Raw genomic sequence first — 25,413 nt, 5'->3', positions numbered from 1 at the left:
TAAACGCCTTTAAAAATAGGTTTAAAAGTTAATTTGATTATTTCATTGTGTTTATTTGTCAATTTTTTATCTAAGTAAGGGATAAACTTGCCAATGGCTCTGAAAAGTATCATTTAATTGGTGCTAGATGAAGTTGAATCAAGCAGCTTTTTATGAAGTAGTTTGATCTGTCCAAGGTACACAAACCAACAATAATGGATAAGGGGATGTCCCAAAAATCTTATCAACATAATAAAGATAGAAGTCATCAAGAGGTGTTTGACCCTCTAATGCTACAAAAAGAGACTTGTGCTTCTCAAGAACATGATGAAATAACCATAGGTAATAGGCTAGGTATGACAAGTTTGAGCGAAAGAAGTGATATTTTTCTCTTTTTTTCGGGACGAGGTCGACGGTCATTGTTGTTCATGAGATGAAATGATATTCACACAGCTGCCTCGAGCTTCTTTTTGCCATGCACGTTATGATTGTTGATGTAGTGCAGGCGATTGTCCTGGATGGTCGCATGATGACCATATACACGGTCCCCGTAGATCTGGTTCATATATGTGACCACGGTAGTCGGACTACCCAGCGATCTTATCCCAGTTACCAGTGCGTTCATTCTTCAATACTAATGACATCCTTACAGTATATGAGTTGCTAGGAGCCTGTATAGTGCGAGGGGTGGGGGATTTTCCCTGCTCTCAAATACCTCGGGGAATGTTTAGAGGTTGAGATGTTGCAAAATAAAAATTGACAAAAATGCCCTCTAGAAGCATTTTGATAAACTAAGACTGTTGAAACTGTTGTCACAAAGTCATCCTCATTGTTAAAATGCTTCTTTTCTAGAATGTGATGCGGCATCTAAAGAGATAATGATAGTGTGTGATGCGGAGGAAACTATTGAGGGAAATGTCAAAGATGAGTCTGCTGCAATCCCACAGCCTCCTCAACAGACTCTGCAAAGTTCCCCAGGAAGAAAGAGTAACCGCCGCCCAAAACAACCAAGGTCATACTCCCCTTCCTTACTGGCTGATGGCCAGAAAGCATCTAAACGGAGAAAGAAAACTTCAGTCAAGCGGCGAGAGACGGAAAGACTGTATGATAAACTATCAGATGGTATGATAATGTACACAATTTCCTTCTTGGAAAGAACAGATTTTACTCTTGATTATGAACAGGTTGATATCAAATGGCTATTTCATCCTAATTCACAGAACACTACATAATCATGAGATCAACAGACCGGATCTTGCAAACAGTGTTTCCTTCTGTGCAACAGGTAATAAAAAGTACATTGAAAGTTTTAAAGTAGGTTAAAAAAACTGATTGTGCGAAATTCACTGTAATATTGTTTTTTCTGCTACTACAGGGTCTCCATTCTGTTGTGATCTATGTGGCAGTGCGTACGTTTGCAAACCATCACGGAAGTCTCGCTCCGGTAAAGTCTCACGACACACGCCATACCCACGATTTGGTATCGACCCAAATACGGGCAAGAAACTGATGATGTGCAATGCCTGTGGTCTTGCCTTCAATCGTCCAAAAAAGAAAAAAATAAGGTTCAAGGCGTGTCAAGACCCTTCTGTCGATCATTGCGAGAAAGAGAAATATCTCAAGGATGCAAAGGAGTTTGGAGAATCTTTGGCACAGCAGCTGAATGAGCCCTTAGGTGAGATGTTGTGCTGTGGCTGCATTCAAATAGATTTTGTGGGATGTTTAAGCTTTATCTAAGCTGGCTACTCTCCGTTTACCCAGGGGCAAAGCCTGGGGGGAGGGGGGAGAATTCAGCCCTCTCCCTCAGGTAAACATTAAGCCTAGGCTTTAGGCCCTTGGTGCCCACAAGCAAATTAGCAAATTACATCATGATATTCATGGCTAAGTTTGCTGATTAGATGTTGCTTTAGCAAGAGAGGTTTGGTGAGCTGAACATATATCTTTCTTTTAACCGGAGGCTCTCCCAGTGCTTTACATAAGAAATTTTCTTCCCTTGTGCCTGTGTTTACCTTGTCAGTATTCTGAATTGTACTTTTTGAACTGAGGAGAAAAAAAAACTTTTTAGAAACTAGACTTTTTCTCTGTTTTTCAGCTGATAGGCTCTACTGCCCTAAATTTGTTAAGAAAGCTTGTGGATGCATACAGACATATATTATGGGAATGAACAGTGGTAGGTTGTACTTTAGGGCAGTTTTCTTAAGTGGATAATATCCTTGGAAGCAATGGGTACAACCAGCACTTGGTTGAAAGCCTTTGACAGTCCTGTTGGCAACAATAACAAGAAAATGAAATGGACTGCATGAGAGAAGTTTCATATAACCATATTTTAAGGTTTTTAAACAGCATTTCTCCAAATTTCTTTTCACTTTTTCAGGGAATTATGATTCTTCTTCCAAGCGTGCACTAGAACTGTTAGAACTACTCACAGCAGCCAAAGAGCTGGCAAGCCTCAAGTTCTATGACACTGGTGTCGCTATCCCAAAAGTAAAAAATAGAAGGTGAGAACAGCAACTAGAAGTGGCTTTTTAAAATACTTCCCTCGCCCAAAGTAGCTGACGTCATACATGTCGTAATGGATCGACAGCCAGTGGAAAATGGATGACCCAACTAAATTTTACAAACTCTTCTTTCCTAGTTAGTTGCCACACCTTTTCGAGACATGTTTTTCAAATTTTTCAGGGGCACAATAGGCTTAGGTTGTGGACAGAGAAGATCCAAGATATTCGAGGCGTTTGTTCTAGAAGAGCGTAGGAAGCTAAAAGAAGGGGAAAAACTATGTGATGGGTTTTGCCTTTGTGAGCTTGCCTGTCAAAGACTGCTGTGCTATTCGAATAATTTCTTGCACAAGAAACTCAAAACTGTTGAAGGAGTCAAGAGATTAACCAGAACCAAGGGGAAGTTGGAGATGGGACTGCTAAAACCCATCCATGAGCTTCCAAAGGAATGGTGCTGTGGGGACAGGTGTAGTAGGGTAAGTTTATGGAAATCTTTATGTTTAAGTTGTTGGTTTACGTATAGTCTGATATCAACAAGAGTAGAGATTATCATCTGACTTTACTCTTCAATCCTGGTCTATTCTGAAACCTTTCAGTAGAACTGAGGATATATGGCCTGTCAAATTCTATGAACCTTTGAGGTCCTAAATTAATTTAAAACATGCCAGCTAACAGTAACTGCACCTGTAACTGTTTGAGCCTGCACAGAGTGTAGAATAGCACACCTTCCATTGCCCGATGCGGTTAGTTGCGCAGTTACATAGATTGTCATGCGCTTGAACCAGGCCAGTTACCTCCAATAGAGGCATGGCATTGTCACCCATCTGTACTTCCAAGAATTGCAAGTCACTACTCTGTAATGAAGACACATTTAAAATATAACTGACTGAGCACAACTTTTCAAATCCAGATGGCCATCTCTCATGGTAAACTTCTTCAGCGCTGGCGATCACAGGCCAAGGAGGGGCAAGCTAACGCGAGGCGAGTTTTGGCTGAAATGCTCACTCCTGCGGGTAAGTCATATGTACAGCATGCATTCCATCAAAGTCATGTACATCTGAACAGTTTTGGTTTTTGTTGAGTTTCATGCTGCTAGAGCCCCAGAAGTGGCATGCTTTGTGACCAGAGGTTTTGCAGTTCGTCATTTGACTTATTAAAACTCTAACAAGATTACTGAATCTTCTTCCAGGTGGTGCCCGCCCAAACTGTTACAGATTCATTGCCATGGTAACAGGCTGCAGCCCAAGTACGATATCGCGTGTGAGCGAACAGATGAGAGAGACAGGAGGTGACCGTGAGCCACCTGTGCATGGCATGAAAAAATACTGGAAAAATAAACCCAAGAAGCCAAAGGAAGGAAAGAAAGTGAAACCTTCAGTGTATACAGAGCTAAATGTAAGTATACAAGTGACTTCCTCATAATCATAGTCTTGAAGTTCCAAAAGTAGGTGACACGTTAGTCATCGTGGGAGAGCTGGTATCTACGATGGCTCTATGTCATGCCTTGCAGTAATCTTGACAGGGTGGTATTCATGTATTACTCTATGTATTCTAATCATCATTCATACATGTATTTCTTCAGATTCCATCCTCCTCTGTCCAGAACCAACTCCATCAGAATCAAATCCTCCACCACGCCGCTGTAACAAAAGATGGCAAAAAGATCATCACGCATGAGAGATCACTCCTGAAAAAGATGCTCAACAAAGTCAACATGGGTGGATTAGTTGATGTGCCCTCCACTGAGATTCATTGTGAAACAAACGTTGACAGAAGCATCGTGGAGGTAAGCATGATCAGAAGATGTGGTCTTCTTCAGAATGCAGAAATGGGTCAAAAGTTGTTGTCTGGATTAGTGATATCCCCCCTTCCTTTAACAAGTCATTCCCACTAGCTCAGGCTAGAGGAAAATTCCCTTTAGCTCAATCGGTAGAGTGATAGCCTTATATGCCTTATATATATACATGTAGATTGGGTTGTATCGATAAGCCAGAGTAACCCAATGACTTATAAAGCTGTACTTATCCTCTGATGAACTATTTCAGCCCATCCAAGTGATACCCAGCCAAACATCTCTGGCAGGGCAACAGGACCAGTCAATTACGATACAACTTGCACCAACGTATGCTCAAACTATGGAACATTATCAAGTTCTTGTGCAGAACTCTAATCACGATTCAATTCAATTTGCGAATGCTTCCAGACCTTTGAATCTATCACCACACACACAAAGTGAGATGGTTACCGGAGATGGATTACAGAATCCTGTTCTTGGAAACGACCAGAAAGTTTTTAGTGTTCCGCTGGGTGAAGCGTTTACCAGTCTGGCTGGTGATGCGTTAGTCACGGGAGAAGCACTACCCCGATACAGTGATGTGGTATCTCTGAAGAAGAGAGCTTCAAAAGGTGCTCGGAACGCATCGCAAAATAGCAATGAGAAAAAACAGGATGGAGAAGAAGTGCCACTATTATCACCTGTGCCCATTGTTAGTTCTAGTGGTCTGCCAACTGGTGGAGATACTGTCCCTGTGACAAATGTGTTGGGTGTTCCTTTGAGTGACACACAGACCACTCGGATTGAGAACAACAGCAATTCAACCCAAAATTCAGACACTGACGCTGAGATGATTCGTGCCAAAGTTAATGAGAAAGTGGCTACTTCTGGTTCTGTTAAACTGATGACACCAAATGTGGCATCTGAAAAGGACACTCTATCAGCAAAAGCCAGAAAGAAGCAACCAGTTTCACTTCTGCCTTCAATGACAGCACAGCCCCAAGTGTTGCAGTGCCAATATCAACAGTCTTCTGTGCCTTATGGAAACGGCATTCACTACGCGTCCCCCCAACCTGGTAGTTTTCAACTGATTCTTAGGACTATCTGTCTGCAGCCGCAAGGCCAAATCATTCAGGTTCTCAGTCCTCTAAGTGGACCAACTGTTGTTGGAGTAAAATCAGAGGGTGCAACACAAGTAGAAACAAACAAGACATTAGATTTGACCCCGGTACACTCTCTTGTTACTAATAAACTGTGTTCACCTTTGCAAGAAAAAGGTGTGATTGCTAAGTCGGCCACATCAGATGTGAGGTATGTCCAGTTAGCTCCGCCTGGCTCTACAGACCAAGCTGTGACAGGTACAAATGTAACATCAGATGAAAACAATGTGGATTTAGAGTTAGTTGAAGAAGATACTGGGGAAAGGTGGTATGAGTCCAACAGGGATGAGAGTCAAACAGTGGTGAAAGACGCTTCTAAAGAGAATGCACCAGTCATGACTGGACTGTTGCCCAAAGCTGCAAGGACTGGGAGCCTCCGGTTATCCCCAGACCACCTCGAAAAGGATTCTTTGGAAAGGAGGAATGACCCTAACAATGACGAGAGCCCTGCAGCAACAAACATAAGTTCAAAGGTTAACAACTCGCTCCTAGGCCAACTGTTGTCTCAACCTCCAGTTTCATCTAGTGTTGATATTAAATCTTCTCCAGGGAAAGGACCGATTTTGAAGAACGTGGCCACAAAAGACGGTGCCCCTGTGAGTGGTGAGTTTGCTCTGACCAAGAAAACTACTGGTAACCAAGAGAGGGGGTTAATATCTACTGCAAAATCATCAGAGCCTAGCAACAATGTATTTGTGGTACCAAACCCAAGTCTTGTCACATCGCCAATGAAACCGAATTTCATCCAAGTACCAGTGTCCCCACCAAGTGGTTGTGGGGTGCAACTCATGACAGTGCCAGTGTGTTCAGGTTTGATGAAATTTGCCCCAGCGAGATATCAGGCTGTGAACTCTAATGCCAGGATAGTATCAGCACCACCTATGAATTTGGCAAGGAACATTCAGGTGGTTGGAAATGCAAACAGTACATGTACACAGTTTCTCATGCCAGATGGGAAGCTTCAAACGCTTCCACAACAAACTGGGACGGTTGTGGTACCGGCTCCAGGGACAGTTCAGATGACTTCAGTGGGTGGCGCTCTTCCATTGTCTTATGTTCAAGCTACCAGTTCTCAGTTGATGTCACCTGGGAATAGAAATGTCCGAATGGTGTCACTGGGGTCTTTACCGAGGGCAAATGGCGGTGTCCAGTTTTTAAATCCAAATTTTCAACCAATCCCTCGGTCTCCACCACCAAAGTATAGATGTCCTTTGAAGTCAACTGAGGGTGTTTTGATAAAAAAAGATTTTAAAAATTTGGCACCTAAGCCATCTGTAACTTCTTGTAACAGTCAAATCATTCTTCAGCCAATCCCTTTGACTGTTATGCGAGAACCAGTTGGCCAAGCCGTTACTATGGTAACCACTGCATCAAGTGAAAAACCCACCACAAATTAGTGGTCAGTTGGGAGATCAAAAACAGAGGAGTCTCATGATCAAATTTTCCTTCTTGTAACTATGCATACAGTCACCAATAATACTCAACTTTATATACCGATGAATTGCTTGTGAAAAACATTATTATTTCTTTTCAATAAAATATTGTACAGAAATGACCTTGTCGCTTAATTTGAAGGTAGCCTGGTTGGACACCTTGGATGTGGTCTTGAAGTCTGAAAGACTTTAAAGGTCACTTTGCCCCTCAAACTGTGCTTAATCCATGTGGTAGGTGCTGCTCTGTGCCACAAGCATGACCATATCAAGATGGATGCTCCACCATCTGGCCGTCACAGGAAAAGAGAAGAGACAGTCAAATCCAGACCAAATCAGGCCTGGCCGATCCATCGTCTTGTATGCATGGTGGGAGCTTTGAGACAGTCACAACCAGGCCAAATCGGGCCTGGGTGCTCCATCTTCTTACAGCCATGGTGGGAGATTTGAGACAGTTACAAAAAGACCAAATCAGGCTTGGCCAATCCATCTACTTGCATACACAGTGGGAAATTTGAGACAGTCACAACAAGGCCTAATCAGGCCTGGCCAATCCATCTACATCTACGTACTTGCATGCATATTGGGAGGTTTGAGACAGTCACAACAAGGCCAAATCAGGCCTGGCCAATCCATCCAGTTGCATGCATAGTGGGAGGTTTGAGACGGTTACAACAAGGCCAAATCAGGCCTGGGCAATCCATCCACTTGCATGCATAGTGGGAGGTTGGAGACAGTCACAACAATGCCGAATCAGGCCTAGCCAATCCATCTACTTGCATACACAGTGGGAGGATTGAGACAGTCACAACAAGGCCAAATCAGGCCTGGCCAATCCATCTACTTGCATGCATAGTGGGAGGTTTGAGACAGTCACAGCCAGACCGAATCTGACCTGGCAGCTTCAACCTGTTGCATGCCGACCGATTGAGGGAGTTGAGACAGCCACAACCAGGCTGAATTGGTCCTGGCTGTTCCATCTTCCTAATCGAGGATGGGAGCTTTGAGACAGTCACAGCCAGACCAAATCTGACCTGGCAGCTCCAACCTGTTGCATGCCGACTGACTGAGGGAGTCGAGACAGCCACAACCAGGCCAAATCGGTCCTGGGTGTTCCATCTTCCTGATAGAGGGCAGCTTTGTGACAGTCACAGCCAGACCAAATCTGACCTGGCAGCTGCAGCCTGTTGCATGCCGACCGATTGAGGGAGTTGAGACAGCCACAACCAGACTGAATTGGGCCTGGCTGTTCCATCTTCCTAATCGAGGATGGGAGCTTTGAGACAGTCACAGCCAGACCAAATCTGACCTGGCAGCTCCAACCTGTTGCATGCCGACCGACTGAGGGAGTCCAGACAGCCCCAACCAGGCTTAATCGGGCCTGGCCGTTCCATCGTATTGCGAATCAGAGGAGTGAGATAGCTCTGTTGTATTTTCAACAAGCTGAGAGAGTAGAGACATGAATCAGAAAAGACGAGTGTACAATTATTCACAATTTTATTTTTCGTAACAATGAAGATATCAAAATACCATTAAAGTAAAAGCAATACATTCAGTACAATACATCCACAAAGAAACATTAAGTCTTGGCAACTTAAGAGACAAAATCTTGAGACAATTTTTGCACAAAATCGGCTCTGAGAATACAAGCACCGCATTCATCTTCTTTCAATTAAATATTTTAAAATTCTTAGGTCTAGCAATTTCAATTCTCTATAAAGAAGCTGGCAAATAAATTTGGAATTTAAAATAGTTTTGTCTCCAAGACCATTAATTTCACTGTGGATTTTTGTGCCCAAATGTTATGCAGCAACTCCAAAGCATTCTAATATATCTACACCTACATTCAGCCCAACTCATTAACAGAATTTACATATATACAAGAATTTACATTATACAAGTGTCAGATACTGTGCATATTCATGGCACTTAAAGAGACCTCACTAGGCACAAACCAAAACAAAATCTTACTTATGGTAGCAAAATGTATACATATACTTCAAGATTATACATTTTCAGACTTCATTTTGGGAGTACATTTTTGGCTCGTAAGACACATAACTCTAGCACAAATTCCAAGCAAAATAAATGCAACAGAGTAATACTACTAACAGCCAGAGAAGCTAACTTATGCTCTTAATACTTAAATGTCCGATTGTTTGATGACTTATTTTCGAAGGCAGTACACTGGCAAATGATTTTGAGACAGTTTTCTATCTAAATGAGTCTGCTAACAGAACAAACACCTGTGCAGACTTACCAGCGGTGTACGTCAATCCTAAAAACTCCTCCTTCCTCATCCTGAAGTACAGTCAGACGCATAACGCCAGAAGATACTGGCATGTCAAAGACCAGATGATGTCAATATGAGACAATGGCAAAGAAATTTGGTCATATTTGTAGAATTCAAAGCCTACCTCATAACAAATCGTATTTCACCATTCATGTGCATGTGAAGTTGTTTTTTAACACGAAGGGCTCTGACCACGTCCGGGCTATAATGAGTTTTTAGTAACAGCACATGGTGAAATAATCAACAGTATTTACCTCGAGACTCACAACTGAAGTGTGTAGGCTCCTCACTTACAGCAGTACAATGGCATTTTAAATGGCTTTAAGTACAAAAACTATTGTAAACTTGCCGCAAGTACAAAGACTACCACACCTCTTCTTACTTTCGTCTATTTATAATAATTTATAATGATATAAAAGATGGGCCTATCTCATGACTTTGGCAAATTAAAAGATGTGAGCAAAATCTGCCAACGTTACTTCTCCAGAAAAACAAACTACATGTAAGCACATTTTTGCAGAGTTCCTGGATTAGTTTGAAATGTTTCTTATCAACTTATGATGTAGGTGTAGCTTTGAAGAAATCATCTTCGCCTGATTACAATATCCTTACAAAAGTCCCCGGAAAAAACTCGCAGAGTTCTTGTCATTTGATTGAGAAGTGTTGCAGCACCCAGCCAAACGAACAAAGCACCATTAGATTCTCAGTGCCACAAAAGTCCGACGACTGTCAGATTGTGGACACAGAAAGATGTTTAATCTCAGATCAACCTCATGGTTTCTGCATGTCTTGGTCATTGTAACACCTGCAATGAGAATTTCATTTCAACATTAGATTCAATGCTTATGCTATACATGTTTCAAATTTGAAATAAGGTCAACAACTGGATGTATTCCAGTTGTATTCACTGGGAAAGTTGACATAGATCATGAATTATAAAGATTTATATAGCAACAAGACTCCATGACTGCATGGTTTCCCATAGATTCCTCAAATGTGACAACGACATCTATATAAACGTTGCCAAAGACTTAGTTTGAAATTATTTCAAACATGCCAAGGACATCACCTATTCACCTAGATAAGGCCCATGCCTACACATCTGGTTTAATCATTCTAAAGTCCATTGGCATACGACACATTACCAAACCTCTCTTGAAACATGATGCAATGTTAACCTTGATCATTTTATAAGCAGTCCAACTTGGGTTGGCCATTACATCATCATCCAATAAAAAGTTTCCACTACCCAATACTAAATACTTAAAACATCCTAGGATAATATTGGATTTAGCTTAACTGATTTCTATTTCAAAGAGTAACACACTTTGCACTCCTCAAAAGAAACATCAAGAATTTCCAGAAATGACTTTTTCAAAAATTAGCATACTTACAATAATTTGATTCAATGGTTCCAACAAATTTGTTCCGTCTTTATTCTGCCATCTTTCTCACCTTGGACGGAGAAAGCTGCTTATAACAGGAACACGCAACTGCAACGGCAAATGCTGGAATGAAACAGATAAAACAAATTAAGTTAATGTCTACCATGAAACTATTCTTAAATTGAACAAAGAAACTACGGGTAGAATGTCTGACAACCTAGACTTTGTATTCTTCTTCAATTTGAACTCAGTAATCCTCTATAGAGTGGTTCTACAGCAGAACCTCGTATTTAGAGAAACTCACCAAATGGGATTGTCGTTCCCTTCAACTTGTTTGGCAGCTTGTTGAGAAGAGCGGTTTGAGCGGCAAAACTACCAGTCATCGCTGAAAGGGAATGCACATGGTTAGTTTGGAGTGTTCTTAGGGAAGGGGCGGATTCATGACATTCTGAGTTATCTATGATGAACTAGGGGATGACTGAGGAAGGAGATGTGGATTCAGAAGAGGCAGTGAGGACAGTCCAAGATATATTCAGATGTTAATGCAGTGGTACAGCTCAGTAGAAAAAAATAGCCGGATTCATATTACACTGTAATTGTCTAAATTTTTACACCAGAAATAACTAGAGCTCAGGCAGATCAAGCCAATGGCATGGCCTATTAAAATCTACCACTGAATCTTTTCAGCGAAATACCAAAGGAACTGAATTTGCAATGTATATGAGAGCCAATAAAATTTGATGCAGAAAAGTTCTTATGAGACAATATGGCTTAGATATCATGTTGAAAGACATTTTTCAAGTAAGTTTTTTTCGTCAGAAAATTAGAATACCAGAAGGTGTGGGAATAAAAGAACTACATTTATAAGTTATACAGCACAAAAACTCATGATGATACAAAAATACATGAACAAGATAAGTACCAAACATAACGAATCAAGATGATTTGGTAACCATGGCAACTGTAACGAGAGGTTCCTCTTGTCACAGCCCGATTTATGCATATTTGGACCCAAGAGATCAGCGTTCCTCACGTCAGGTCGCAAGCTGCATCGAATGAGGTTGTACGTCATCTGGAAGAAAATCTGATTGGAGCGATGGATGCAACAATAATACAGAGGCAATGATAATATGATTGATTGAGCCCAGCCACAGATAATCACACCAGAAATTATGAGTTCTATTTTCCGACACCCAGACATTCCTGGTTGTATAAATAGGTTATTGGCCAAGTGCCAGCCGCCAAGTACTTATAAGTATAACATGACCTGACCGGGAGACGTGAGAAAAATCTAGGCTTCTTTGTGCACGTGAACAGAGCATGTTCAGTAAGTAATATAGTAAACACGACAGCTGTTGCTGGTTACCCCACCAGGCCATTTTTAGACTAGAGCTTTTATTACATTTTCATGTTGGGCCTGACTCATTATTGGTTGTAAGGGGGGAATGAAATTATGAGAATATCACGCATCAAGCACATGAATATTGATCCATCCAGTTATGACTATTTTCACATTGATAAGTGCTTTTTTTCATGATTCATTAATATCCACCCATACACAATTATACCAACCTTACATTTCTATTTAAAAAGTATCAAGTTAATGTTGTTAAGACATTCCTATAGGTTACAACCATAACAATGGACAAACACAGTTGGCTGTACAGTAGGCCCAATATCAAAACTTTTTTTTCTTTTCTTTTCCATACCCCTTCATCCTTGTTCCTTCCTGATTGATAAGGCCAATTAGTATCAAATAGGCCAATGAGATTTCTCAGAAAATAGTAGAGAAAGAACATCCGATTCCAAATTTCACCAGGATGTTTTTGCTCTGATAATGATATACAACAGTCATTGGAATATTCCAAATATTTCCAACGATCGACTTGCCTTGGCAGCAATCCATGTAGGCCTTCGCAATAATCAGCGTTATAAAGTCATCTAATCAATTCAACTGACTCATATTATAATCATCGGACCAGACAATAAGTTGTGCAACGAATGTAACTCTTCCAAAGTTCCATAGCTTGAATATTACTTTATATTTCAATGAAAATATGACGACTTTTTGGGTGACCAACTTCATTATGATTTCGACACCAACTTGGTGTAAAACATGTTCATGTCTTCTCATACCCTAGAAAAGAATGATGCATGGAGTTCAACCAGGAAATTTCATGAATGACCTGTTTTGACTATTCTGGTAAACTGGCAAACTGCATTGTAAAGTTTTGATTCCAACATTTATTATTTGGCCTAATGATCATTCTATACTTCTTTCAATGCGACTACCAGTGAGAATTCTGATACATTATTGAAGAATAGGCAACAAAGAATCCCTAGGATAGCTGAGTGAATTACCCAAGGCCACAAACCAGTCCTTTGGTAAGCTACTTACTCATAAAGAATGCAACACTTGCTCGCACAGCTGCTGAACCTTCTCCATTTATGTCCTGAAAGAGAGTGTTTTTAAGATTTAGTATGACTTAATATTGAACAAATAATAAGACGGCCACGTGCAGCAACTTCAGTTCAGGGAGCTCAGGTTGAGTCGATAGGGACTTGGGCAGGACGTCACTTGTGGCAATAGGGGGCCTACTAGAAACCAAATTGACAAGCAACTTCTGGGCTGCCAGCGAACCAGCGATTTAAATCGGCCTTTCGATTGCTGGCATGGGTTGCCCGCATGCCCCCCAGCCCCAGCCCCAGCCCCAGCCACATATGGGATGTACATGTACATGTGCCATTACAGACATTATAGGCCGCGCCCCCATCCCATTATTTGGCCATTGGATGGATCCGGCTTGATTAAAACAAACACTACAGTAACAGCATGAACAGTACTGAGTACATCAAGACAAAACAACAAACACATGCACTGCATAATACACTAAGAGGATACTTTGTTTCAACATAGATCATGTTACCTGATCTCTACTCACTTCCTCCGCCAGTCTCTGAACCGCCAAGGGTGCCATTTCTTCTTTATTTACTTCAAAAATCGGAACGATATTAACACCAGTAATATGCTTGCGAAAATCTGTAACGTTGGCAGAGAAACCGGCTTAAATATGAAATGAATGAATTGGCCTTGAACTATAAAGATGCCATGAGCTGTGCACGTGAAACGGGAGTGATTATGAAAGGCAATCTCCCGGCCGTCGGTCCGTCGGTCCATCTGTCGAATTTTACATGCACCCGCTGAAATTCTCACATAGTCAGTAGGTCGAGTGAAACAGGCTTGGCAACAATGGTCACAATTGACCACGCTTGGAGATTGCAAATACTGGGAGGCATAGAAAATCAGAATACAGTTTTCCGACTAAAACTTTTTTTATCGGAATAAGTTCAGGTTCAGACTATTTTGGTGATATTAGTTCATAAACTTTCGATTCTGGTGTCTTTTGATTCGTTTTATTCTTTTTTATATAGAGACTTGATTTTTATTCCGTTTCGTCTTAAACCCGGAAGTAAATTCCTTGTTTTTACAACACATGTAAACATTGCCATGTGCTCTTTTGAGCAAGTTTGGTTTTGAAAAAGATATCTCCTTTTTTACTGATTGGTGAAGTGTAAGTGTTACAAAATGTTTCAGTTGGTCAATAAAGAGCCAAAGTACCATCTCTGGTATTCATTTTAATGATTGATTTAGGCGTTTGCAGAGGGTTGGCTGTTACCTCAGCAAGACCACATACCCAAGACCATTATGAAGACCCAAACCGCAGAACAAAGACCCCTACTACTACAAAGCTAAGACAAAAGTCTACAAAGACCCTCCATGTAATTTCTCCATGTTTTAAAAAGTATTGTACATTATACAATTTAGTTGTTATAACATCATAGCCACTGTGTACATTTATTTCAATAGTATAACGATGTTTGAGACATACTGCGAGATATTCCACTGACTCTGACACTCTCTGATCCTTAGATTTAGTTAAATTAAAATATCTTTCAGATTTGATCAGAAATATGACGACAAAGAAGGTTGTATTTGATGGTGATATCACCTTTTGTCCGGAGTGTGGAACAATCATGCCAAACCCGGGATTGGCCGATGTTGTCACCTGTAGCAATTGTAAATTTCAACTTGATGTTATAGGTAAGATGACATATGAGTAAGGTGATGGTGACTCATGTTTGCTGCTTGCTGCTTGGTTTAGATCCAGCTGGGTTTTAAGAAAGCCTTGACGAATCTCAAGCCTATGTTCAAGGTTAGCTCACAAAAAGTTTTGCCACATTGTCTCATGTGCTCTATGACAGGACAACATCCTTAGACAACACTCACAAAGCACTTGTAGAGATATTACCATAGAAATAGGTTGCCTCTCAAATGATAGTCAGAACATTTGGTATTTCACAGATTTCTTATATTTGCTCACAGAATATGATGGTGTAGAGATCCACTCCAAAGTTGTGTTCAATAAGCGAAAAACTCAAACATCTTCAGCACTCGATGATGAGGAAGCAAGTAAAGGGCCTCTGGTAAGTACAATTGCGTTCATAAGAAACATGCCTTGTTGTATGCAACATACACATGATACAACATTCTGGTATTATTCTTTTAGCACAGTTGAAAATGTGAGTGTATAAAAGTAAGGATAAGTTTGTTTAAAAACATGATAGTTTGATCAACTTGCGTCAATTCAAGAACAGACTCAACATATCTGGGTTGAATACTTTGATTTTCATTGACTAATTCTCCACTGAGCAATGGACACATGAGTTATTGATTCTAAGGTCTAGACCTGCCTATCACGAGGCCTGCTCCTGGCCATGCTAATGGTATTGACCTTCACAGTGTGCACGTGTGCAGTTGGCTGTCAATATTGATTTAGAATTTTTCCAGGTCAACTCCAAAATTGATCGGATTTCCATTTGAAGACTTTAGTCGGAACAGATAACAGCAAATAACTTAAGTTTTATACCAGAAAAAGATAGTGACTAATTCTCCATCCTCAGGTTGACCGGCAGTGTTCCAAGTGTGGTAATGAGGGAATGACATTCTCCACCAGGCAGACGAGAGGAGCTGATGAAGGCCAGACAGTATTCTTCACATGTCCACGCTGCGGGTGAGTAGGTTTTGCTCCTTCTTTTCAATAAAGACAACATAGTACTCATATTAATATTACACTTTAACAACCTATAGTATTTGATTGAATGCTTCTTGTGTTTGAAAAGGTCGTAGGTTGGGTTGGTTGAGGCCTATGGAGGCCGCCTAGAATTTTTTGTATTCTTTCATCACTTGATACCTTGTTGTTGTTCTTTGCAGGTTCCAAGAATCCGAATTTTCTTAGCAGCATCGAATCATATTTTACTGTACATATTAAGTTGTTAAACAATAAAACTTGAAAAAGATTCTGTTCTTGTTTTGTCAGATCAATATAAGATTGATACACAACTGTCCACGGTATTGTCAAGTTGTAACTTAGTCTCTAGGGCCATATGTCAAGTCTGCAGTGGCCCGTCTTGAGACAAAAGGTGGTGGCCTCTTTTCTCTACCCACACTACTCGGACTGTCCGTTCTATTGTCAGGTTATGACTAAACTACACTAAGGATGGAGGAGCCTTCAGTACCATTTCAAAATGTATCGTTTCCTCTGTATGGATGACGTCAATTGGGAGGTACATCATCACACTGATGAAAGACTCATTGATATACCGGGAGATCATTTGCTGATAAGATGGTTTCTTAAAAAGACAGAACAACAAAGAAAACAACTCTAAGTAATGAATTCTTTTATTGTTATGTCAATAACAAAATAATAAATGTAGAAATAGAACTTTGAAAGAAATCCTCCTGTATAGATTGGCTATACAAACATACTGATGGACAAGATATCGCCATCGTTGGGCAATTAAGCTCGCCTGATCTTGTTTAGCTACTGTGTATAATCAGTCTTTCCTCAGGTATGAGTTGCGTATCACAGAATTCCAGCCTGTTAATCATTTCCTCCAATTGAGAATAGCCACATTTGAGCACCTCACGTTTTTCATTATCGGAGTAAAAATACTCGAGCTGGCTGGGTTCAAGTGGGGGTGATGTGATCTGCAAGAACAGAACAAATTACCATTAGAATGGCTTTTTAAGGTACCCAGGTCCATATAAGTACATGTAGAGTTTACTTTTAGTGAGTCCATTGCCAAACGAGATATGCCACATATCGACCTTTTTCAAGTTAACAACACCCTCATTCTTCCTCACTTGGATCTTGGTGTCAGGATGGACCTTATAGATACTGTCACCATGGTTACATGCCAGATAAGGACGTTCATGCACCTACCTGTACATCTAATTTGACAAAGAATGAGTTGACGTTTTCACAGAGTTTGAGGAAGACCTGGGGATGCGCTTCAAGCTGCTCGGGCGAGGACATTAGCATACTGGAAACAAGAGAACTCGTCAAACAAATGTCACAAAATTGATGGGGAGGGGGTAGAGTACCACTGGAGGTTGTGAGCTAAAAACCTTAATGACCCTTCTGATTTTGAGCTTACTTGCTGAATAGAGTTTAAGGGAAATCCCCCCTTGTATATATGGTTCTAGCTGAGCTGAGAATCCAAATCTGACACCAAAGACAACAGACGACACCACGGACTACATGTAGACAAGGCTAGACTAGACTGCCCAAATAAACTAGGCTAAGCCAGACAACTTCAATACCTCCCTGGTCTGGTCATAGTAAAGAATCCCCCTGGAAAAAGGACATAATTCCCCAACAGACTCAAGGCTGAGAGCAGTTGATTAGAAAGATTCTTACTTTCGGTAGCTTGTCCGTAGCTGCTCAATGCACGGCAGTAGTCTGGCAAAGAATTCAACCGCCTGGTCACGACTGGGCAGATCAGGGGGTAGAGGACCACCATTTGGGACTTGGAAGACTTGCATCAGGAGATCACTAGAAAAGCAGAAAGACCCATCAAATCTGAACTGACTGTAAATGTATCTGTTAAGGGACTAATAGTGACATCTGGTGCAAAAGTTCGACACTAAAATGTAAAATATCAAGACTTATTGTCATGACCTCATGATAAACACTTGTGACATGATTATATTTAACTAGTAAGAAAAACCTTTTCTGAAATATCTCAAAATCCGTAAATCCTCACCAAAAGTGATTAATATTCTCCCAAAGCTGTTGAAATTTACTCTGGACGGCTTCAACATCTTTCTGCCTTAGGTTGAACCCGACGGCTGGTGAGCGCCCCCCACTGGGAAGCATCGTGATATCAGACGTAGACGGCCTCATTGTGGAAGTTAAAGCAGATACAGAGTCTTGTGAGGTAGCAGCCTGAACACTGGAAGTCACTGTTGTAGGATTAAGCACCATTTCTTTCAGCCGAGTCAGCCCTGCGTCAACAGGTAATTTTTCTCTCAGAACACCCTGGCAGATTTTTCGGAGAGTGTGCAGATTTTGAAGGCATCTGTCAAATGTCTGTGGGGCATTGTGACTGGAAAAGGGATGTCATTATTATTATTTCAGGTCAGGGTCAAAATCATGAGTACCAAGAAAGCATGAAGAAATTGCACATGAAAATGCCCAAATGTCCAGTCAACATAGAATCTAGTTGGAATGTTCAAATGCACAAATAAACTATTCAAAGTGATTTGTTACCTTTTAAATTTTCTGGCAAGCTCGTATAAAGCTAATGCATTATAGATCAGACCACACACCTCCTTTATACCAATACCAAAACCTGCAGATGGAAAGATTGACCAATACACCCCCACTTTCCCAAATGGACTCTTCTAATGCACTACCTGGAGGAGTCTATACAGAGAAATTTGGGTGAAGAGCTGAGGTGTACAGACCTTGCACACAGGAGAACGTTTCACAAACAGAGGAGTTTTACTCATTCCTGATAGTAGAAAATATACTTTTTCCCCAGTTTACCTCGCCATATCTGAAGTGGCAATACCAACAATAGTATTCTGAGAAACATCAAGAACTTAATCCATTACATTTGGGCAAACTAGAGCCCCAGAATCACATCTACTGATCTAAACATACCTTGTCCAGACTTGAAGTGCTTGGCAAGGGCCTGAATGTGGCATTCTAAATCTCGACCAAATAGATCTCCAAAAACAGCAATCCAATGTCTGCAAGTAAAGCCAAAAATTCATCAGGGAAAAGACGTTTCAATTCAACTAGGGCTCAGCAACAGATCAGATAATTCCAATTCAAAGGAGTTTGGCTGGAAATCTTCGAACCCATTGCCAAAACAAACCAATTCACAGGTTATAACAATACATCCGGTGAATTAAGTGTTGAAAGTTCAATGACTGATGTGTTCACAAGACAAATTGGTTTTAAAATAGCCTAAATAGCTTACTGACAGTCTCACAGCCAGAAAATTTTTGCCCACAACTAAAGCTAGCAACACTCTCATGCCATGTTACACTTACTTTTTGATAGACTGGAGAATATCACACAGAGTCCAGGGAGGTTTCTTGAAGACTATATCTTTCCTGGAAGACAGAGCACACACTAATGTATTCAAACTCAGACGGAAACTTTTGCCTGTGTAGGCCAGTACAACCTGAGTAAATGGAGATTGGACAGCAATGGCAAGCCCTCTGCAATTTCCCAACTCATAACAACAATGACTGGAACAAGAACGTAAATTTACTAGAAAAGATCACTGAAGCATAAAAAGGTAAGTGTAATGAGAAATGCTACTGACCATACGTCATCATAAACTGCCTGTAGCTCAGACCGGAGGACGATTGACAGCCCTTCATGGAGAATCTCCTTCAAATCACAGAGGATATCATCAGCCTGGAAAGTAAACCAAGGGATGATGCATTGGAAATGTGTTAGATTTCCTGATTCTGATAATAGATGACTTGCCTGATGTAATGGCGGACGCTGTCAGGAAACGCAACAGCGCTTGTGATGTGTGGTGGAATTCCACCAGACATCACAAGTGACCTGGCTCTGTTATGTTTTCTGACCTAGTCTGCCATTATGTCATGCAAAAGATCTACACCAACTTACCAGTTTTTTAGCATCTTCTTGCTTTTTCTGAACTGGATCTACCAAAACTGGTGGTGTATGGGTTCGGAGGTTATCAAGCTGATCATCATCGACATCGGCAGGAACTACACAGAAGTTATTGATACCATTTTGGAGATTCTGTAACGAAATTAAAGAGCTACAGGAGGGCCATTTCAGAACACTTCAATGGTTTTAAAGGCAGATTCATGACTCTGAGAAGTTTTATAACTCCATGGTCAATTTGAACGATCTTGCTGAAATTCAGGGGCACAGGCCAGGATTGCCCCCCTTCCCATTTGGGTCTGCACCAGTCCTTCATTGCAAATGTCACTACTGTAGTTTTCACAGATCTTCTCTTCTTTAAAGTCAAAACTTTGCTGGGGCAAACTTTCTAGGGAACCAATCAATTCTAATGATTAATTGTAAAGTTTCAATAACCATGCTAACCTCGTGTGTAAATGCCTGTATCCCCATTATCATAGCTTTACTGCACAAATTCATGTCATTCGTAAAGAGTACCACCAGGGAATCTGGATCTGAAACACACAACATTTCAACAAATTCAACCTATCATGCCTATCTGGTACTTCAAAATGATGTCTGAATAGTCTGACCTAGCATGAAATTGATATTCTAACAGTGTTTTCAATGTTTGATGGAAATGGGGCCTATCTGTTGTAATTCTTCTTGACAAAATTACGATTCTTATTTACATACCCTAAAGGCCTGAGAAACAATCAGAGACTTGAAATATCTATCAACTTACATTTTTCTTTGCACTGTAAACAACACTGTAGCACCTGGTCATCATTGGATTCTATCGTGAGGTCTCCTGAGGTAGGAAGCGCTGCCTGAAGACGAGGAAAACACATGTACTATTGTCCTTGATAGAAAGAATGTCCTTATTAGAGAGGTGTCTGCTTAGGGAGATTCGACTGAATCAGGTAATTTCAATATCATACATGTACTGTCTTGGAGCACAGCACTGCAGCACAAGAGCCGGTGCAATTCCAGACCGACTGCCAGTCAATACTTACATGTCGTTCCCTTATAGGTTGATGTCTAACTTTCAAAATATTCTATATGACTAAGAGTTGTCTGAGAGATGAATCCTTACCTCCCGCGGGGTCTGCCCTACAATCCGTGGATGTTTGCTCTGGAAACAAGTGTGTAAGAACTTCACTGCCAGGCGGGCCTGTGTCTCGGCACTGTAGCTTCTTTGCAGAATCTGAAAATGGTGACAACAGAGATGGATTAGATAATGTCTGTTGAAGTCTACTCTTAAGTGGAATCTTTCAACAAGCTTTTGTAGACAACTCTTTCAAATGAATACTCGACACTAAACTGTTTGCTCAATACTGTCAGCAAGCCTAAATAGTGAAAGACATCTCAAAGCTCTTGCAGTGGTTGATTCAAAACAACACTCACCCTATTAGGACCTTTGTTGTCTTTCAAGGAATCCAACTCCTGCATGACAATCCAAGGTATGATGACCACCGGCTTGCCGAGGTTGCTGAAGCTTCGATCACGTAGATCTTCAACGTAGGCAGTGTGTTGCATTAGGACATTCGTATCTAATACGATGAAGAGTTTCTGTAACAGGAAGGCAGGTTTTATCAAGAAGCCAATTTTGAAAGATCCTAGTTTTTGACTTTTGCCATAAAGGAGGTGTGGCTTTAGCTCTTCTTCTTCTGCTTATAGCCTTGAACTGCCTCATTGAACTCCCTGCTATATTTTCACCAATACTAGTACAAGTGGTCCAGAATGTATGCCAACATGATGAGAAAACTGACAGCTTGTTGTGATCAGTTGTGTTCCTCATCCAAGCAGTTTTCCTTACCAAAGCCAGGAACCGCTGCATGGGGTCTAAACCACAAGACTGCAAACATTGCTCCAAGTATTCTGGTCAAACTTACCGTATTAACAGACGATCCTTGATCTGTATCCATCGACTCGATCACATCTGCATGATATGTCTGGTTCCCCATGCCAAGTGCTGCTTCAAATGGTGATACATTCATGTCGCTTCTCAAAGGCAGAGGCTCGGTCATAGCACTTCTCGTGTAACCCGTTATGTGTGGAGTGTGGAAAGGTGGATTTTGCTGCATCACAGTGTCCATTCCTTGCCATGTTTGGGCCAATTCCATTGTCAATTCTGGCGTAACAGGACGGTGTATCGGCGAGAAAAAGGCATCCTGCTGCATAGCCTCAGGGCTCGATAATGGTAATGTTTCGCTTATAAAATCAGGCGACTCCAAGTCTAACACAGGGGATGCATTTCGGTTCGCAACCTCATTCCCCTGCTTTCCAAACAGATTTTTTGTAGCCCCCTTTCCAAAAAGGCCACCCGACTTTTCAATAGTTTTCAATGCTTCACTTTGGACAACTTTCTGTTCCATGCTCATGGTCAGATTTCCAGAGGCCATGTTATTGGAATTGAATTCATGTTGTCTATCCCAATTAGCATCATTCTCCTCTTTACCTGAAATTTCATCTGCTCCAGTGCCAACATAACTTGGACCAGCTAACTGTTGAGCATTGAACAATGCATTATTACTGTCCAAAGGCAAGTCAGGGCTCTGTCTTCCAAATAGCCTGTCTGATTTTTTGACTGGCACAATTTTCTTCTTTGCATGTTGAGCATTCAATAGATTGAAATCAATGGGCTGAATTTTCGTCTGCGGTTGCGGAGCCATCTTAAAACTGAGTTTCATATCCTGTGCTGCTGCATTTTGTACTGTTGCTGGTGGAGCTATTGCAGATTGGGATGGAACTAACTTAGACCCAAGCGACCGATTTTGCAGAATAATCCCAGCAGTTGTAGTTGCAGCAGGTTTGATTGCATTGACCAGCAATGACCGAGGTCTCATCGAGTCAAGAATCGGTCCCAGTGGCCCCGCTGTATTGACAGCACTCTCTTTTTGCACCAGGTCAGGTGTAACAGTCTGCCCAAATGTGTGCAATTTCCTCACAGCTTTCAGAACAGGTCTATCCTGAATAGAGACATTTGGTACTTCCGAAGTCTCTGTTGACTGAGATTTACGCAGCGCATCCAATTTTCGCTTCTCTTCCGGAGAATCAGTCACTTTTCGAATCTGCGTTGTAACAAATTTAAGATTTTCCACCAATTTTGCCGTCTTCGCTCGAGCCTTTGCTCGCTTCTTACGCTGATTTTTTGTCAACTTTTCCATCCCAACTTCAGCAGTTTCTGTCTCTGGAGATGATTTCAAACATTTTGAGATTGATTTCAAATCATCTGACTCACCACCTCTACTTCTCTTGTGAGATTCCTTAACAGTTTTTTCAATAGCCTTATTCAACCTTTCAATAGCTTTACTGACATCTCCTGAACTTATACCCCTGGATTTCTCCAGCAAGGATGACTTATCAACTGATTCACATTTTGCGACAGATTCAATCTTGCTACTAATACTAACACTACTCGATTTTTCGGATATTCCATTTTTCGTACCAACTTCATTTCCACTCACAACCAAATTTAACTTGGAACAAGATTTTCGGCATTCCGCTCCTAACCCTCCAGGATTAATATCTGTTGACTTTCCAGCCGAGGTTTCATGCTCTTTTTCCCTTTCTACAGAACAAGGCGCCCTTTTCGGTGCCAGAGCAGGCCCGACAACACTAACACTAGAAGTCCTAGGCCTCCTCAGTGGCTTATCTAACTTCAAAGGCTTCAACCCTAACTCTCTCGCACTGCGCACTGGTACCCTCATTTCTGAACTATCCTCTTCATCAACTGAATCACTGCATCTTTTCCTACCCCTATCACTACCCGTTTTGTCGCTCCTATGCGGACTTAAGTCATTTTTTGACGATTTCTTTGACCTATGCTTTTTATGTTTATGCCTCCTAGGAGAATGTCTCGACCGTTTAGAAGGAGATTCTGCTGGCGAATCTGAATCACTCAAATCTTTTGCTTCCTTGACCTTAGATCCTGACTCATTGACATCTGACTGTTGCTTGGAATCCGTTGCTGTTGGCTGCACAGCTGAATTTGTCCCAGGTTCTTCTACAGAGTCGACAACTTCACCCTTAAAGGAAATTAGCATACGTAAATAATTTTCAAAATCAAAGATGTCACTGGCTTTGACTGCAGGTAAGCAACAGGAATACCTTGTTAAGGCAAAATGAAATACAGTGACCAGGCGATAACAGATTAGTACTGAGAAGAATGAAAAAGTACAGAAAAATCGAGTTGCCTTCACTGGGATCTGTAGTTCCAGCCAAGGCAAGTTGATTTTTCTCTCGATTTCTTTCATTCTTTCTATACTTCTTTCATTCTTTCCATATACCATGTGTACAAACCTCTTCCAGGTCAGAGCCTGTCTCATTCACCATTCCCTCTTCTGTCGTAGCTGTCAGATCTACTTTCCGTTTGGCCACCTCCTTTCCTTTAGATTCTGTCTTGTCATTTCTTTCTGATTTCCGTTTGACTGCAACCTGTTCTCCTTTCGATTCCATCTGGCGTTTTGGATCAACTTTGAGCTCAATTTTATCTTTGTCCTCCATCTTTCCTTTTACCACTGCTTTAGATTTTATCTTATGTTTCTGATCTAGAAAATCCCCCTTCTCTCGGACATCAACCTTTTCTGTCTTGTTCTTTTTTGTTTGCTCTTTCAGACCGCCTTTCCCATCAGCCTTATCTTTTTCTTTGGTCTTCTTCATTTTGGTATCTTTAGTTTCATCCAGCTTTGGCAGCTCCCAAGTCGAGACACCTGTAATCTGGTTGAAGTAATACACCCGGTCCTTGTATGTGGAGGATTGTTTTACAATCCAGCCAAGGGGTAGGGACCCCTTCTTCCCTTTTGTTTCACTCATTGTGGCGATGAGGTGTCAACTAAAAAACAAGCGGGAAATATTGTTTCAAGACACTTAATTATTTTTATTAGAAAGAATTGACTACCCATCTCCACACACCTTGTGTTGATTTTAATTGAAGTAGCTGCTCAGACTCAGGGAGCTTGTGGGTACTGTTGAATTTCATTGCAAAATCCATGTATAGATACCAATCGACCTCTTGAATGTTTCAGTCTTGGAACAAAGGGTCACACAGAGGCTAATGGCATACAACACTTCGGTCCAAGATATGACGATGGTACAGTTTGCCTAAAGACCGGACCTATAACACAGAGGCCTATCGCCTTCACACTATCACAGTAAACACTGCGATCATTTGCTGGCTCGGTTAACCGTACCATCGTCATATCCGGAACCGCAGTTCCGAAGTGTCGTATTTTTCTGCCAAAAGAGTTTGCCCAGCCCAGCCGGTCGCTCATCATTATCATCAATCATGCCTGGCCATGGGATGCGTCGTCCTCCTCTGCCGCGCCCGTGACTGACAGTCCGATGTGACAGTAGAGTACAGTCAGTCAGTGTCGACTGCGAGCGAGCGAGTCAGAGACTGACTGACTCAGCGTCTTCATGAGACTGTGCACATACCACAAACTTTCTATTGTTCATATTGTCAATTACATCTTAGATTCTCAGTCTGGTAGTGGTAGATAGATAACTATAGTGAGTGTATTATTAGTGTACATGCAACTTAGGCTAAGTTTAGTGAATCACCTCAGATATGGATACTGACTCACAGTGACTGGGAATTCATCTTTGCATAATTTTCAATATTAAGCCACATTCATTGAGAATGGTCTGTAAATATCCAGAGATATATGCTGTTTTAAACTTATTTTCATGAATAAAAATGAGTGAAAAAGGCAGATTTGGTGAAATTCTATTTATAGATACAACAAGGGATCCCTCTGTTGTAAGAATTTCAAATTAGATCAATCTGCAAGTGCTCAGACCACTTTATGTGAAGTCGTAAATTAAAGTAGTACCAAATTAATGCGCTATAATTTACTCTTCGTTTTCCAAGAGATC

The 25,413-nt window shown here is 41.1% G+C and overlaps 3 protein-coding genes across 10 annotated transcripts; 2 read left to right on the top strand and 1 right to left on the bottom strand.

Moving 5' to 3' along the window:
• The first annotated feature begins 67 nt into the window (after positions 1 to 67).
• LOC135501476 (uncharacterized) lies at positions 68 to 6,909 on the top strand. Of its 2 annotated transcripts, none has more exons than XM_064793607.1 (10): positions 68 to 321; positions 832 to 1,101; positions 1,355 to 1,654; positions 2,072 to 2,149; positions 2,354 to 2,477; positions 2,659 to 2,950; positions 3,385 to 3,487; positions 3,664 to 3,869; positions 4,057 to 4,260; positions 4,520 to 6,909. In XM_064793607.1, the coding sequence occupies exons 1-10, from the start codon at positions 195 to 197 to the stop codon at positions 6,803 to 6,805; spliced, it is 3,990 nt and encodes a 1,329-aa protein (XP_064649677.1). In that variant the 5' UTR covers positions 68 to 194; the 3' UTR covers positions 6,806 to 6,909. The 2 variants fall into 2 exon arrangements, with proteins under 2 accessions (XP_064649677.1, XP_064649676.1); XM_064793606.1 differs by having other exon boundaries at positions 68 to 333.
• A 5,970-nt stretch (positions 6,910 to 12,879) lies between these two features.
• Positions 12,880 to 15,874, top strand: LOC135501290 (DNA-directed RNA polymerase I subunit RPA12-like). 5 transcript variants are annotated; one of them, XM_064793324.1, is made up of 6 exons: positions 13,756 to 13,883; positions 14,179 to 14,296; positions 14,475 to 14,618; positions 14,901 to 15,001; positions 15,479 to 15,588; positions 15,789 to 15,874. In XM_064793324.1, the coding sequence occupies exons 3-6, from the start codon at positions 14,489 to 14,491 to the stop codon at positions 15,811 to 15,813; spliced, it is 366 nt and encodes a 121-aa protein (XP_064649394.1). In that variant the 5' UTR covers positions 13,756 to 13,883; positions 14,179 to 14,296; positions 14,475 to 14,488; the 3' UTR covers positions 15,814 to 15,874. The 5 variants fall into 5 exon arrangements, with proteins under 5 accessions (XP_064649396.1, XP_064649394.1, XP_064649395.1 ...); XM_064793323.1 differs by having other exon boundaries at positions 13,761 to 13,868; positions 14,169 to 14,296; XM_064793326.1 differs by lacking the exons at positions 13,756 to 13,883; positions 14,179 to 14,296 and adding an exon at positions 12,880 to 12,901.
• A 419-nt stretch (positions 15,875 to 16,293) lies between these two features.
• On the bottom strand, positions 16,294 to 25,063 carry LOC135501721 (uncharacterized). Of its 3 annotated transcripts, none has more exons than XM_064793971.1 (16): positions 24,973 to 25,063; positions 23,839 to 24,370; positions 21,429 to 23,564; positions 20,941 to 21,105; positions 20,630 to 20,740; positions 20,279 to 20,363; positions 19,960 to 20,048; positions 19,513 to 19,650; positions 19,199 to 19,293; positions 18,921 to 18,983; positions 18,526 to 18,614; positions 18,130 to 18,211; positions 17,624 to 17,965; positions 17,278 to 17,412; positions 16,801 to 16,900; positions 16,294 to 16,565 (listed from the first exon to the last, which is right to left on the bottom strand). In XM_064793971.1, the coding sequence occupies exons 2-16, from the start codon at positions 24,349 to 24,351 to the stop codon at positions 16,395 to 16,397; spliced, it is 4,314 nt and encodes a 1,437-aa protein (XP_064650041.1). In that variant the 5' UTR covers positions 24,352 to 24,370; positions 24,973 to 25,063; the 3' UTR covers positions 16,294 to 16,394. The 3 variants fall into 3 exon arrangements, with proteins under 3 accessions (XP_064650041.1, XP_064650042.1, XP_064650043.1); XM_064793972.1 differs by having other exon boundaries at positions 25,006 to 25,030; XM_064793973.1 differs by lacking the exons at positions 16,294 to 16,565; positions 16,801 to 16,900; positions 17,278 to 17,412; positions 18,130 to 18,211 and having other exon boundaries at positions 17,755 to 17,965.
• Positions 25,064 to 25,413: the final 350 nt, after the last annotated feature.

The sequence above is a fragment of the Lineus longissimus genome, chromosome 17, assembly GCF_910592395.1.
Source record: "Lineus longissimus chromosome 17, tnLinLong1.2, whole genome shotgun sequence".
Taxonomy (NCBI): Eukaryota; Metazoa; Nemertea; class Pilidiophora; order Heteronemertea; family Lineidae; genus Lineus; species Lineus longissimus.
This window is presented reverse-complemented; position numbering and strand designations above follow the sequence as displayed.